Source organism: Nematolebias whitei, chromosome 2, assembly GCF_014905685.2.
Source record: "Nematolebias whitei isolate Nwh7 chromosome 2, NemWhi1, whole genome shotgun sequence".
Taxonomy (NCBI): Eukaryota; Metazoa; Chordata; class Actinopteri; order Cyprinodontiformes; family Rivulidae; genus Nematolebias; species Nematolebias whitei.
Genome location: NC_056499.1, coordinates 30,026,672 through 30,043,171, shown reverse-complemented (window position 1 = coordinate 30,043,171; position 16,500 = coordinate 30,026,672). Strand labels below are relative to the sequence as shown.

The 16,500-nt window shown below is 39.2% G+C and overlaps 1 protein-coding gene across 1 annotated transcript in view; it reads right to left on the bottom strand.

Moving 5' to 3' along the window:
• Positions 1–16,500, bottom strand: part of phkb (phosphorylase kinase, beta) — a gene marked incomplete in the record, with an annotated part of 145,326 nt that overhangs the window by 103,536 nt on the left and 25,290 nt on the right. Inside the window, 3 exon segments of the mRNA XM_037694140.1 lie at positions 615–730; positions 11,316–11,396; positions 12,169–12,276. Of these exon segments, the coding sequence (XP_037550068.1) occupies positions 615–730; positions 11,316–11,396; positions 12,169–12,276 (305 nt within the window).

Sequence of the window (16,500 nt, the reverse complement as noted above, 5' to 3'; positions counted from 1 at the left end):
TATATATATATATATATATATATATATATATATATATATATTTCCAAGATTTGCAGTCATTTATGTGTATTTTTTACTTTATTGGCTACAGTTCTTCCTTAAAAAAAAACATGCTACGTCAATAATGTAATAGCCCGTCAATAATATAATAACTCATTATATTATTGGGAAAACATCCTCACATCACTGGCTCAAAATCTTATTACATTCCTGGCAGGTTTTGCACTACTGGTCAATATTGCATCATGGGTTGTAACAAGACAATACCAGGGTGCAAATGATGCAAGTGATGCTCCTGCCATGGTACAGACCCTCAACAGTGCAGATGTACTGAAGCAGATGCTGCTTGGAAGAGATACGGAACAAGCACAACATAGTGGTGTTAAGCAAACATATTAAATTATTTTAGGAGCTTAATGCCTGATTAAAAAACAATAATAATAATAATAATTTCACGTTTTAAGAAAAGTCGCAATATCCCAGCCCTTACCACAAATGAACAGATTTAGTCAGCCAACACTTTTCCTAACCAATCTGTGATCATCCAACACATTTGAATGTACACATTAATTTCAGCACATCTCTCCCTTTGCTGTTGTAGTTGTCCCACTGACCTGGAGTGCAGCTCCGTGCTGCCATTGTTGTATTTGCTGCCTCGCTCCCACATGCCGTAGTCAGGCACCCTGTAGGCTCTCTCCACGCAGAACACCAGATTCTGGATGAAGGAGACCTGCGAAGAAAACAAACATCAAACAAAAGCAACGCCTCGGGACACAAAGAGCTAATGCAACAAATCAGCACGGGTTGGCATGTGCACCAACACACAACGAGCAGGTTGTAAAAAAACAAACAAAAAATAACTGATTCTGTGTTTGATTCAAGCTGCAGCTACACATACAAGATAGATACAAAGTCATGCACGGTCATACATGAACAAATGACCTTTTCTATTGATCTCAGGTGATGCATCCAACTCTCTCATTGAAGAGGTTACCAAGGAGTACAAGGAAGCTGATATCTCATTAACGCTCAAGGTGAAACTCCCCCTGCAGCCACTGACAAGGTTTCAACAGGTATTGAAATGCAGCAAGCTTGTATAAAAAGGCACAGCTACGACAGCCGCTCGTACACTGTATAGACTCATGCAGAACTTCACTCAGAGTCCATCATCTGCCGTTTGCAGCATCGACGTCTTGACAGAAACGCAGCGTCAGAATTTATCGCCTGTGGCTGAAAACAAAAGGCAGTAATGTTTAGGCCCAGGTCTGTGTGTTTGTGGTTTGTAGTTATAGGAAAATATCTCATGAACCAGTGGACGACTTTTAATGAAACCTTTTGAAATTATTCAATGGATGTGCATCTACAAATGTTTTACTTTTGGAGTCAACCCCATTCAAGATGACAGCCACAGCTAAGCAACCTTAGCAAACACAAAACTGGCTACAATTCAGCTAATTTTACTACTATTGAGCTGAATATTGGTATGGTAGTAGCTGAGAGTCATTCCTAAGAAAAACTTAGAGCGCTAACTGATAACTCACGATATGTCCTGAAAATTGGGAATTAACTACTGGAGGCTACTATGTCTGTCTGTTAGCAAAATATATCATGAATCACTGCATGTATTCTATTGAAACTCTCAGAAATTAATCACTGTAGGTACAGCTGCAATGATTAAATTTTTGAGTCAATACAATTCAAAATGGCTGCCAGAACTAACTGACCTTAGCAAACAAAAAAAATGGCTATAACGCTACCAGTTTTACAGATACTGAGCTGAAACTTGGTAATCCCGAGAGTCCTTACGACAAATATTTTGAATACTTATACTTTTTGCAATATCTTTGCTTAAAAGTTCATCATTTACTTATATAAGTCAATACGGTCTGTTAGCTAAATATTCCATATTTTAACCACTGGATGAACTGTAGTGAAACTCTTAGAAAGTAATTACTTCCTGTACATTTATGACTCATTAACATTTGAAGTCAATTTAATTCATGACAGTAACCACAGCTAACTGATTTCAGCCAAAACAAAAATGGCTATGTCAGTCAGTTTTACAGAGAATTAGCTAAAATGTGTTAGTAGCTGAAAATGATCCACAACACTATTTCTGAGCTCTTACAGATCTTGTGAAATCTTTTATCACATTATGTGAATAATATTATCATTGACAAGGTGTTTCCATATCAGCTACTGTATTTTTCAGCCTATAAGTCGCAGTTTTTTTGCATAATTTGTGTGCCCTGTGACTTATGTGCTGAAGCAACATATTTATGGATTTTTTCCCATATTTATAAACCAATTTAAGCTGAGATATGACCATTTTCATTCATTATGACTGGAAAAAAATTAACAGTATCATTTTCAGCCACGAGATGGAAGCAGAGTAGTAGTAGCAGTAAGGCATGCCGTTGTCTCATGTAATAGGTTAACGTGGCTATAATGACAAATTCAAAAAAATTCATGACAAAAACAACTGGACTTTATTTATTATACTTTATTTTATACTTTATTGTTTTTGTCTTTAACTTTTTTTAATTTACCATGTCCTGGATGACTGAGAACCTTCACCAGCTATTAATGACACAATTGGCTTGCCACTGTACCTTCACCTTCGTTCTGTTTGCTGCTTGGAACAACCGTCACACCAGTTGCACTGCCCCGGCGATATGCAGCTAATTTGACCATCAAAGTACATTTATTAAGTAAAAGTTCAATTGAGACACACCTTTGCTACAATTTTGAGCAAACAAATAATTGTTTTAGGTGCTTTTATTGTTAAATTTCAAAGTAACAAGCAGCGTTCCTCCTTCCTTTTTTTCCTCCTTCTGCTCGCTCCTGGAGCACCGAAGCAGAGAGTACAACCGATTTGACCGTTAAAGTCCTTTTATTAAGAAAATGTTAGACTGAGACACACCTTTACTATAAAGTTGAACAAACAAATAATTGTTTTTAGGTGTTTATTTTGTTAAATTTCGAAGAAATGTGGAGGCTCGTCCCTCTGCGGGTGCCCACCGCTTCCGCAAATCGGGTTTGAAAATACAGATGATTTGACTGTCAAAGTGCATTTATTAAGCAAAACGTAGACTGAGACACACCTTTACTATAATGTCGAGCAAACAAATAATTGTTTTTAAGTGTAAATCTTGTTAAATTCTTGTTAAAGTCCTCCCGTGCACGCTCCCGCGGCCGCCATTTGGCAGTCCATCGATTTTTGGCCCAACACCGGCCCATATTTCCTGGTTGTCAGCGGTGACGCGTAACAAATGCGACGCGTCAGTGGTGACGCATAATAGATGCGACGTAAAGTGACATATTCATGGATTTTTCCACTTTTTTAAACATATTTGGACTGATGCGTCTTATAGGGTAGTGCGATGTGTACGGCGGAAAATACAGTACACTCCGTTCCTTCTCATCATAAGATGATTTTGGTTCAAATCTCTGAAATGAACAGCAGCGGGTGACATGCATTCCTTCAAGGAATGCTAAGCCTTTAAGTGAAGTTTGTACCATTGTGTCTAAAATCAGCATCCATTTCCAGGAAGCATTAAAGCATAACAACATAAAAAAGTGTGATGACATTAAGGCCTTGCATCATTAAATAGACCTAGAAGTAGCGGTGCATGTGTGAGTGTGTGTGAGTGATGGGAGATTTAATCTAAAATGACAAAGCAAAGGGGAAAAAAGAGGGGATGAGAAAGTGAAAGGGGGGAAAAAAGATGGCACGAAGCAGAAAGGACTCGTGTAGGATTTAAATAGGACAGTTTGTGAAGAAGGGCAGGGAAAAGGCAGCAGATTAGTCAGTGGAAGAGGGAGAAGGTGTCCGCTGGATCTTTTATTTGGGGCTTTATGACTGCAGTGATTAACGAGGGGAACTCTTTAGTATCTTAATGGTATCTTAATGAATGTTGCTGCCCACCGGCCAAACAAGCCTCTCTGTCTTGCTGCAGCTAGACTGCTGCCAGTATTTCCTCCTTTTCCTTTTTCCTGCAGGCCAGTTTGTGAACATGGGGAGCATTTATAGAAGCATACTACACGTGCCCTTCTTTCACTCCTGTGCTCACAGCAAGCATACTTCTGCCATGTCAAAAAGAAGAGGAAACAGAAAAAGGAAGAATGTGAGGCACACAAAAGCTAATGAGTCGCTTTACTTCATGCTGCACAAGACTGAAAATGACATCTGGAAGGAGGCTGATGGTGCGTCTTATCAGAGGACACGCAGAGCGTTGCGGTACAATGTAAAGAGGAAAAAGAAAATACTGCAATGCAGCTAACGCCTCAGACTATCGAACACCAATGCACGAGCAATGACAGGTTACAACAAGCTACTAAATATGGCACTGATGTAATTAGACTAAACTGGTCAAAAAATAAAATAAATAATAATAATAATAATTAAAAAATAAAAAAAAAACAGTGTTCAGTGAGGACACCTATCACAGCTGCTCCTGCTCAGTGGATTTGGTGTTTGCTGAACCAACGTTCAGGGCAGAGGCTCCTTCAGTCTGAATTATGCAATACTGTAAAAAATAAAATAAAATAAAATAAAATAGAGAAATTGCATTTTCTGCAAAAATGCAGTGTGAATTTTTATTGCTGAAGAACTTGCTGAAAAACAGCTGAGTATAGCTACAAACATGTTGAAATGTATCTAAAATAGGAGAACAAGTCAAAATTAGCAGAAGGAAGCAGAAAGAACAAATATTTGCTGAATTAGGTGTAACTAAGCCGAAATGTGCACAAAAATTAGCCAAAAAAAAAAAAAGAAAAGGCAGAAAGAAGCTTACACTACCAGAAGGAAGCTGGACGAGCTGAAATCAGTTAAAAATGTGGAATTAGCTGAAAAAGCTAAAATTAGCATTAAAACAGCTAAATAGTAGCTGCAATAGTAGAAAATGAAAAAAATAGTAGAAAAGAGCTCAAAGGACAAGCTGAAATTACTATAAAGAAGTTAATTAGGCTGAAAGTAGCAGAAATTACCATGAAAAACTTGAATTTATCAGAAAACAGCTGAAATTAGCTAAAAAATATGCAAAAAAGGTAGCTGAAAACGTAGAACAAGCTTAAATTAGCAGAAGAAAGTAGAAAGAATATGTTTGCCCAATTAGGCTGAAATAAGCAGGAAGGAGGATAAAAAGTGAAAATTATGTGATAAATGCTAAAATTAGCAAAATAATAAAATAAACAGCTGAAATTAGCTTAAAAAAGCAGAAAGAAGCTTAAGTTACAAGAAGGAATTGGAGAGCTGAAAAAGGCTGAAAAAAGTTTAAATGAGTGGAAAAAAAAGTGGAATTAGCTGAAAAAGCTAAAATTAGCATAACAACAGCTAAATAGAAGCTGAAATAGCAGAAAAAGACAAAATTTACTAAACTTATATGAAAGGAATATAACAAAGCTGAAATTAGCAGAAAGAAGTTAGAAGAGGCACAAAGTATTGTAGTTAGCACTGCATAAGAATCTGAAAGGAGCAGAAAACAGTTGGAACAAAACTGCTGAAAGTAGCTGAAATTTTTTTTACATTTGCACAAGGAAGCTGAAAGAAGCAGAAGCAGAACAAAATGTGAAAGGAGCAGTAAAAGGTTGTAAACAGAGCTAAAGATTTGAAGGATGTAAAATGAGCTCAATTAATTTCCTATGAAAAAAAAAAAGACAAAAAAGGCTAAATATTTCAAAAAGCTAAAGTTGCACCAATACCAAAAGTCATAGCAGGATTGTCCTGAAAGACCTAAACATTTTGATTTGTTGAAATAGATTGACAAATGCAGGACAAGAACAGCGCCAAAATATGTACGGAAGAAAAATGGATCACAACAGTGTGAATGCTTCAGTCACACAATAAGGTTTACGTGTGCAGGTAGTCTGCCACACAGATGGCACTGCCCTTATAAACAATAAAAAACTGCATGGTTAATTTGTTTTGTCAGCGGTGAGAAATAGAGAAAAATGAGAGGTTATTGAGTTGACGTACCAGTGTGTGCGGGGAGGTGTCTGTAAACAAAGCGAAGGCAGCATGCACTAATTGCTTGGCGTTATTATATTTTACCACGTCCCTACTTTCTTCAGATAAGCTTAATTTAGTAAACAAATGGATTTCTCTACCAGGGGCGCACAAATTTCTCTGCTCCGTAGCAGTAAGTAGAGCTGCGAATGAGTAGGCTGGAAACGCCAACAGAATTAATGATGTTCCAGCTGCTCCTGGAGGCCACACAATAAAAACACAAACTGTGGAAACCTAACAACCAACTCGCCTTGTTTTAGTTTTATTAAATGCCGCACATAAACAAAAGACAGAAACCTGACTTGGAACAGATTAATCCAGTTTGGAGAGAACAGATTTACGGTAACGGCAGCTTGGTGCCAAATAAAATGTTACCGTTTGGATTCCCAGGTGGACATTTAGGCTCCCTTTATGGAAATCCTTTAAACGTGTCCCAGCTGAAGCCAGCTGAGCAGCTCAGGAAATATATAAATGTGAACTGAACTATAAAAGTGAGATACTGGGCCCTGATCCTGCATTAGTGCCAGCTTTAAGACGTCTGTGGAGGATTTAGCGCACATCTAGCCGGGCTTTACGGACACTTTGGTCTTATTGGTTAGCGGGGAGGATCGGATTGATGTCAAATTTACATTTCTCACTGGGTCTCATCATTTTATTTGGAAAACAGATTTACAATATTACTTTTCTTTTTCTCAAGCAAAGTGTGAATAGATTTAAACCACATGGTGGAGGATTCAAAACATGATACTGTAGACAACAGTGAGGATACAGCAGGTGCTTGTCTGCAGGTTCAAGTCATGTTGAGGGTGAGAGCCTTGAACTAACTTCATTCCAGCTGTGCAAGGTGCGTGTTGCAAATTGCAAGCCATGGGGCCCACATCATGGGCACAGCTCGCATCACCCCACAGCTGCATGCTGTCTAGGGTATGATCAAGTTGTCTTCCCCCCACTTAGAAAAGTTCCTAACTGACTCCTCCTTATTCTATTTTTGGCTTTTCCCTCCACAGTGAGTCATCCTCCTCCATCTCACTCTGTCCTTACTCCAACTACCATATTTTTCAGACTATGAGTCACATCTTTTAGCATAAATTAGCAAGTCCTGCGACTTATAGTCCGAAGCGACTAATTTACATTTTTTTCCTCATATTTATAATCCAATTTTTGGCTGAGGTCTGACAATTTCATTCATTCTGACTTGGAAAATAATGAACATTACCATTTTCAGCTGCTAGAGGGCCCTTAAGTCATATGGCAAGCCAAGTGTGTCTTTAATAGGTAAAAGTGGCTTTTAATGAGTCACTTGGCTTGCCATACAAAGCCACTTTCGTCTCATACCGGAACTCCTGGAGCTTCATTTTGCCGCACCGCCCAGGTGAAATGCAGCTGATTTGACCATTAAAGTGCATTTATTAAGGAAAAGTTCAACTGAGTCACACATTTGCTATAATGTCGAGCAAACAAATAATTGTTTTTAAGTGTTAATCTTGTTAAATTCTTGGTAAAGTCTTCCCGTGCACGCTCCAGTGGCCGCCATTTGGCAGCCAATCGATTTTTGGCACAACACCGGCCCCCGTTTCTGGGTGGTCAGCGGTGACACATAACAAACGTGATGCATCAGCAGTGATGCATAATAGATGCGACTTATAAGGCGAAGCAACGCATTTATGTTTTTTCCACTTTATTAGACATAACTGGACTGATGTGACTTATTTGGCAGTGGGACTTTTAAGGCAGAAAGTACGGTACCTCCATGTCCTCTCTAACTGCATCCATGTATCTCCTCTTTGGCCTTCTTCTGTGTCTTTTTCCTGGCAGCTGCATTTCTAACATCCTTCTACCAATATACCCACTGTCCCTCCTCTGGACATGTCCAAACCATCTCAGTCTGGCCTCTTTAACTTTATCTCCCAGTTGTTCGACCTGTGCTGTACCTCTGATGATCTCATTCCTAATTCTCGCTGTCTCTCGGTACAATGACAATAAAGCTTATTCTGATACTGATTCTGAATCTTATCCATTCTTGTCACTCCCAAGGAGAACCTCAACATCTTCATTTCTGCCACTTCCTTCCAAAGTTCCTAACTGAGTTCAAAGCCTGAAAAACGTTACTCTTGTAATTGCTGACCAGACCAAGAAACTGCCAACTATGGTGAGTAATCACAAGATGTACACAACTACTTTAGTCACAAATACTTCAACTGATAGAAACAAAGTAATATTTTTGTAGCTGAAGTTTCGTCTTCTACTCTCTAGAAACACCCATCATCATATTTTTTTCATCTTTACGAGTATGTGTTACATCACAACAGAAAAACAAAAAGCAGCATATAAAAAAAAAAAACAGAAAAAGAAACATGAATATCAGTGAATATTTAATTATATAAACAAGAAAGAAGCAATAAAGCAGTCTGGTATGACTAGTGTTAGCTTTTTAGTGCACCAGTCAGAAAAATAGCAGACTCATACAGGATACAGAATATACCATACCATACTAGGAATGTGCAATATGGCATAAAATTCATATCACGATATGTATTGTGAAGGGTGGCGATAACGATATATATTGCAATATGTTTTTGGTATAAAACTTGCAATAGGAATAAAAAGGGTAGGGTGCATAGGGTGAAAGCATATGGTGTCCTTTAGCCATCACATATTTTGAATTAATAAAATTCCACTACTAGGTCCAGAGAGTTTTTAAATAATAAACAAATCAAGTATTAGGCTTCTTTCTGGCAGTGCAAAACAGTGCAAAAGATATCAAATGTAGTTTTAGCCATATGTTTTAAACAAAATAATATGTTGTTAACTCTTAACAGTTTCCAGTCTTACTTAAGAAATGAACAGCAACAGAGCAGCATTTTTCACGGAAACACTTCACCCTCCAACCCTCTAGTGGGCGTCTCCTTCTGCTTTAAAGGAGAGCTGACACAAAATGAGTCTGTGGCTTTGACCAGAGGGTCTCGCAGTAAAATTACACAACACGGTGTTCTTTTCACAGATCAGAGAGCAGGTTTCTCTAAAGCTGACCAACGCTTACTTTAACTTTCGACGGAAAAAAAACAAAACTATTGACGGAACACAGTGTTTTGTACATGCATTCGAATACAGCAACATTATGGCAAGCCGGCCGTAGTTAGCTTGTAGCTTCGTTTTAGCTCTCGAAGAAAAGACGTTAACGCCACTTGCGCACAGTTTTCAACTAAAAAAAGTAACAATTAAACTGACAACTCTGATTTTACTTCAGACACAGCATTACTGCGGTTAGCTGGTAGAAGAAAGATCTATTTATCGTAGGCTAAATTACTATCGTTTCTACCGTATATATTGCGCATTCCTATACCATACCATACCACTATTTATAAAGCACTTAAAACAGCACCAAGGCCAACCAAAGCACTGTACAGCAAAAACAAAACATGCAAAGGACACAAGATAAAATACATAGATCCAAATACACAAGGATAAGAATTAAATGACTAAAATTATAGAATACAGACAAGTTAAAATCAACTCACACAGTGTCATAAACCTGGGAATAAAAGCGAGTTTTTAAACGAGACTTAAAATCAGTAAGCGAGGGAGCCTGCCTGACATGTAGTGGTAACTCATTCCACAGTTTTGGACCTGCAACAGAAAAAGCCCTGAGCTTAAATCAAGTTCCTGGAACCAATAAAAGCATCTGGTCTACTGACCTCAGAGATCGCTGTGGGACATATGGCTGAAGCAAATCAGCAAGATAGGAGGGGTCAGAATTGTTCAGAGATTTAAAATCATACAGAGCAATTTTTAAATGTATTTGAAAGTGAACCGGGAGCCAATGAAGGGAGCCCAGAACAGGAGTAATGTACTCTTTTTTTTGACGGTACCGGTTAAAAGTCAGGCTGCAGTAATTTGAACCAATTGTAAAGGTGCAATAGAGATCCGACTGATTCCAAAAAGAAGCGAATTACAGTAGTCGAGTCTGGATGTTATGAAAGCATGTATTACTGTCCCAACGTTACTTTTGGACAGTATGGGCTTCAATTTAGACAGTCGCCTCAACTGAAAAAAATACAATTAAAATTTTTTAAAAGGATTTAACAATCGTGTTTACATGACTGTTTAGTTTCATGGAAGGGTCCATTTGCACTCCCAGATTAGCGACTACTTGTTTCTCTGATGGGGCTAGAGAGGAAAGATCGATACAGTGGTTCTTGATTGCACCATTAGGAAGAAACAATATGACTTCTGTCTTCTTCTCATTAGCTATGTTTACATGCGCAGAATTCTTTGACCGGATTGAAATGTGTTCTGTTTGAATAATTCAAATGTGTTGTTTACATGGGCACAATCTGTTCATGACGAGCGTTTACATGCAGCGGGCTTTGTTCTGAACAGCAGTACTGACATGCGCAGAGTGGTAAACTCTCCTTAAAAAAACCACCGAAGAAGAAGTTCTACTTCCGGGGTGAACGTTAACAAACCTGAGCACCCAAAATGGACCCGCGACAGGTTTTAATGATGGTGGAGACGTTACTGCACTCCCTGACTGAGCTACAGGTAATACAGATCATTTTGAGCTCTTTCAAAGTTTCTAGTAGAAATGTTGTGTCGCTCACCGACCAGTTTTGCTCTCGACATGCTAATATTATTAGCATTAGCCAGGTGGAAATGGCAAAGTCGCACATGCGCAGTCTGGTCAGTTTTTCACGATCAGATAAAAACGAACAGATCAAGCGTTTACATGCACACCGATCGGGTTACGGATCGGCGTAAACCACCCGTTTTGTTCTGATCACAAATTATATCGGATTGCGCCCAATACACAAAAAATAACCCGAACCGAGTGTTTACATGACACACTTTTATTCCGACCGACCATTTGATCCGGTTACTTATGTCCATGTAAACATACCTATTACAATTTAAGAAATTTAAAGCCATCCAGTCACTGATGTCAGCCAGGGAGTCAAGAAGAGGTTGGATAGAACGTGCACCAGTGTGCTTCAAAGGGAAGTGAATTTGACAGTCATTGGCATAGAAATGAAAAGGTGCTACCTACTGGTAGCAGGTATAAAGAAAATGGAAGAGGACCGAGAATGGACCCCTGCGGTACCCCCCACCGAATAGCTGTTGATGTTGAAATAAAAACCTTGATGTTGACACAAAAGGTTCTGTCAGAGAGGTAGGATCTAAATCATTTGAGGGCTGACCCTGTGATGCCCACCCACTGCTCCAGCCTAGAAATGAGTGAGTCCCTACTGTCTTTAGACAGTGTGGTTCACATACTAGTGGTGACATCTCACAATGTTTTGATGTTGTTTACCTCATCAGTGTTGTAAATGATCTGCAGACCAGAGCAGATCATCTCTACCAGGTACAGCAGGAACAGAGACACAGCATCGATCTGCAGGACACAAAAAGGACAGAGTGAGTGAAGGGCTGTAAAAAAATACTGTTGTTTGCTCACTGTGTTTCACCCTCTAATTTGTCAATATTTGATTTCCTGCAGACTGTGAATGCTGACATGTGAGCTTTATGTTAGCCATTAGGCCTATGGCATTGGGCTGCCATCATTCATAACAGTACAGTTAATGTGAAAGACTAGCAAGAACTAAATGTGCACACAGCAAAGGTGCCACATCTCTACAAACTTTGATCTGACTGTGTCTTTGTCACAGCCAACTAACTTTGCAGCAGAGTTTTGATTTCCAATCTCAGGCTCTCTTGATGCATTGGCCATTCTTCACAAGAAATGCAGTCTCCATCGAAACGCAACACATCAAACTGACCTTTGTCGATAACATTGACGGAAGAATAAACTGTTTTAGTGCCAGTTTAATGTGCACCAACTTCTCGAGGAAAGTTATTTGTCTAATCACACATGCACGTGTTACAGTGGGCTGAAGAAGTGATACGTTTTAGTCCGTATTAAAAAGATGATCAAGTGAAGGGCTGGGTAATTTAGTCATCACGTTGATTCTTATCTGGTTATAACAATCAGTAAAACAGATATGAAGCTAAAATTTGGTGTGGTAGTAGTGAGAGTCATTCTCAGCACATGACATCTCATGATATAGTACTACATTGTGTGTGACACTATTTTCAAGGTTTGACCAAATCAAATAGTCTTGTTTGGTGTCTGTCTCATTTCTCCTCCTGTGTGGTCCCAGGCTGACCTGTAGGTGGTGATAGTCTTTGTATGTGTAAACCTCGTCGCCGGTGTCCACATCGAACACAGAGTGCAGGCACTTCGAGGGGCTGGGATCATTTTTAAACTCCTCCACCTGGCAGAGGGAGACACAGAGACAGAAAAGACAGGATGGAAAGCACAGGTTAACAATGAAGAGAGACTGGAACCCACGCCATGTACGCATATTGAGTATAATCTTCACCACAGATGAAGTGTGTATTATAACCTGCGCTGCAGGTCAGATTTAGGTCAACACACCTTACAGGGTTTACACTCAACCCTCTATGATTTGTCCTGTTTTGTGTTCAGTGGTTCTTTGGTGGCTTTGCGTGTGTGTTTGCTGCATCGACTCAGACACAGAGTAAATCACAGCTGGGCCGCCAGCCCTGTCACGCTGTTATAAATAATTGGCCTTTTGTTCCCCCCCCAATTTGTTTCTCTATTCTCCACCTCTCTTGCTGCGATCTCAGTCATCAAGCCTTCTCTAGCTGCCTCCATTTTTATCTCCACCTCATTTCGTTCCCTCTCCTCACATTTTCTCATTCTGCTTCCACTTCTTCCCCCTTCATGTCCTACTGTGTCTTAGTTTTTTCCTCTTTGCATATTTATCTTTTTTAGCAGACCCCATTTTTTGTTACTTTGTTAGGCACTCTTCCTTCCATTATTTTATTTTTCTTTTTTTCCTGTCTCTTTCTGTACTACACAGTTAGGTCATAGTCGAGACCCTCTGTCCTACTTTTACTCTGCTCCACTTTTTGCTGTCCCACTGCGGTTAATGTGCATGTATCCATGTGTGTGAGAGTGTATAAAGGGATGATAATGAGTACTGCTGCTTATGTTTGTAGAAAAACCCGCTGTTGTGCAGAGGTCTACATGATGCATGCTCCAAACCAACCATAGTCAAGTGGCTCTAACAGGAAATTCTGAAAAGCAAAACACTTGAACGCCTGTTGTTGGAATAGTCCACTTTTATAAAATGATTAAACCCCAAACTCTTGTATCTTATCAAAACTAATCTCCTTTGTTGTTTATTATAATTTCCCACTGGAAAAGTAAAATATGTGGGGATGTGATTAAGAAAACATGAAGGTAAACTGGTAAGAAGCTAGAAAAAAAATGTCAACACTTTCTTTTATGGCAAACTATAAAACTGGTATTTTCAGTATTTGTCCTCTATGGGGCAGTGCAGTGAACATAAAACAGAGTGGAAACAGACTATATATATATTACTATACTGTTATTATTTACCTGATTCAAAGAGGTTGATAAATTAATATACAAGTATTTGTTTAGAAAACCTTTAAATCTACGGGCTTTGACTCCAAAAGTACTGCAAAAACATGAAACAAAGAAATACTTTTTTAAAAATCCTAAACGAATGCCAGGAAAATAATTATGTGTAATACAGTTGACTGAGGTGGACTTTTGTTTTTAAAGCTAGCATTACATGTGTTATTCATGAGCAGTAAGCTGTGAGTTTCTATTTTAACGCTCTTATCTAGAAAGGTCATTTTTTTTACAACCAAGCTCCATTTGCATGTGTTTAACCTGTTTTCATAATGGTGCATGGTTCATGCCCAAGCAAACTTATAACACAGATGTTAGAGAAAAGGTGTTGCTCTGTTAGTTTCTCTTTTCAGTAAAGTGAACACACATTTGGCCGTCCTGGTGTAAGGTCAATTTTATTGTATTTTTTTTAACCAAAGCCATGACTTGTGTGTGTGTCTCATTCTGGCAGTGGATGCTAATCAGCTTGTAGTATCAAAGGACAATGCTCTAAACACGTCAGCTAAAATTTTCTTTTTCCTTCCTCTAGTTATTGATGCATTATTTCACAACATTATTCCATGATAACTACCCAATGGTTAATGTATGGACAGCTGTACATTTGACCTGCAAGCTTTGGAAAATTACGAGTGATCAAGCTGACGGCACGAAGCAAAACAATGGTATTTCCTGCATAAAATGGATTTTAAAATAAAGCTAATAAAAGCTTTTTTTTTTTTTTTGGTGACTGTATCCTTATACCTAAAATTCACTTCAATTCAGTTTATTTATATAGCGCCAAGTCACAACAGAAGTTTACAGAAATAAACTAGAGCTGGTTTATAAATCAGATTACCAAATTTAGTAGCAAAGAATGGTGGGATTTTAAACATAGGCAGCACTTATGGAATTAGTTTTATTTATTTAATTTTATTATTTAAATAAATAAATATATATTATTAAATCCGCAAGTTCTTGGACATGCAATGCGTCTGGTATTCATCACAAAGACCTTTAGCACACTCCACACCCCCACCTCCCACAGCCTTATACAAGGATTATATTTAACATACTGTAACAACCACAAGAAAATGGTTTAACAAAGTGGGAGTCAAAATCTGTCAATAAATGATTAGTTCACTTTATGTTTCAGTTTAAGCAACTCAGACCAAACACATTCAGGCTATGTCACTTAACAATTGAGCCTGAAGTCTTTTTGAATATTGAAATAAAGTTAAAGTTCTTTTCAACTGTTCAAACGTAAAGCTATGATGCATGACGCGCTGTGACTGGCTCACTTTTTGGACAAAAACTAGCAAGTTATGAAGTTATTTGTCAATATTTACTATTATTGTTAGGGTCCAGGTCCTTGAACACTGTATAGTAAGCAGAGAGTGGGGCCCAGCTGTTGTACTATTTGCCCAGCACCCGCCGTGTGTCACAACCTCAATAAAAACGTCATGTACAACCTAAGTACTGGAGACAAGGCCATAACGAACGCTGCTCCGTGTAATCAACTGTGTGAATTCAGCGTTGTAATTAAGACGCAGAAAAGCTTTCCCCTAAATTAGGTCGTCAAGGTCAAGCTGAGATGAAGAAGACTGGTGTACAGTTACACACGACACACATACACAGTAACACGTGAGGCTGTTCTACTGAAGATTTATTGCTTATGAGAACTAAAAGACAGCTATCACCGGACCCATCTGCTCCTGCTTTGAATATGTAAAACCTTATAGCTAGTGTTGTTTCTCATTATACATATATTTACAGGTCCTTCTCAAAAAATTAGCATATTGTGATAAAGGTCATTATTTTCCATAATGTAATGATAAAAATGAAACTTTCATATATTTCAGATTCATTGCACACCAACTGAAATATTTCAGGTCTTTAATTGTTTTAAAACTGATGATTATGGCATACAGCTCATGAAAACCCAAAATGTCTGTCCCAAAAAATTAGCATATCATGAAAAGGTTCTCTAAACAAGCTATTAACCTAACCATCTGAATCAACGATGTAACTCTAAACACCTGCAAAAGATTCCTGAGGCTTTTAAAAACTCCCAGCCTTGTTCATTACTAAAACCGCAACCTTGGTAAGACTGCCGACCTGACTGCTGTCCAGAAGGCCATCATTGACACCCTCAAGCAAGAGGGTAAGACACAGAAAGAAATTGCTGAACAAATAGGCTGTTCCCAGAGTCCTGTATCAAGGCACTTCAGTGGGAAGTCTGTGGGAAGGGAAAAGTGTGGCAGAAAACGCTGCACAACGAGAAGAGGTGACCGGACCCTGAGGAGGATTGTGGAGAAGGGCCGATTCCAGACCTTGGGGGACCTGCGGAAGCAGTGGACTGAGTCTGGAGTAGAAACATCCAGAGCCACCGTGCACAGGCGTGTGCAGGAAATGGGCTACAGGTGCCGCATTCCCCAGGTCAAGCCACTTTTGAACCAGAAACAGCGGCAGAAGTGCCTGACCTCGGCTACAGAGAAGCAGCACTGGACTGTTGCTCAGTGGTCCAAAGTACTTTTTTCAGAAGAAAGCAAATTTTGCATGTCATTCGGAAATCAAGGTGCCAGAGTCTGGAGGAAGACTGGGGAGAAGGAAATGCCAAAATGCCACAAGTCCAGTGTGAAGCACCCACAGTCAGTGATGGTCTGGGGTGCCATGTCAGCTGCTGGTGTTGGTCCACTGTGTTTTATCAAGGGCAGGGTCAATGCAGCTAGCTATCAGGAGATTTTGGAGCACTTCATGCTTCCATCTGCTGAAAAGCTTTATGGAGATGAAGATTTCATTTTTCATCACGACCTGGCACCTGCTCACAGTGCCAAAACCACTGGTAAATGGTTTACTGACCATGGTATTACTGTGCTCAATTGGCCTGCCAACACTCCTGACCTGAACCCCATAGAGAACCTGTGGGATATTGTGAAGAGAAAGTTGAGAGACGCAAGACCCAACACTCTGGATGAGCTTAAGGCCGCTATCGAAGCATCCTGGGCCTCCATAACACCTCAGCAGTGCCACAGGCTGATTGCCTCCATGCCAC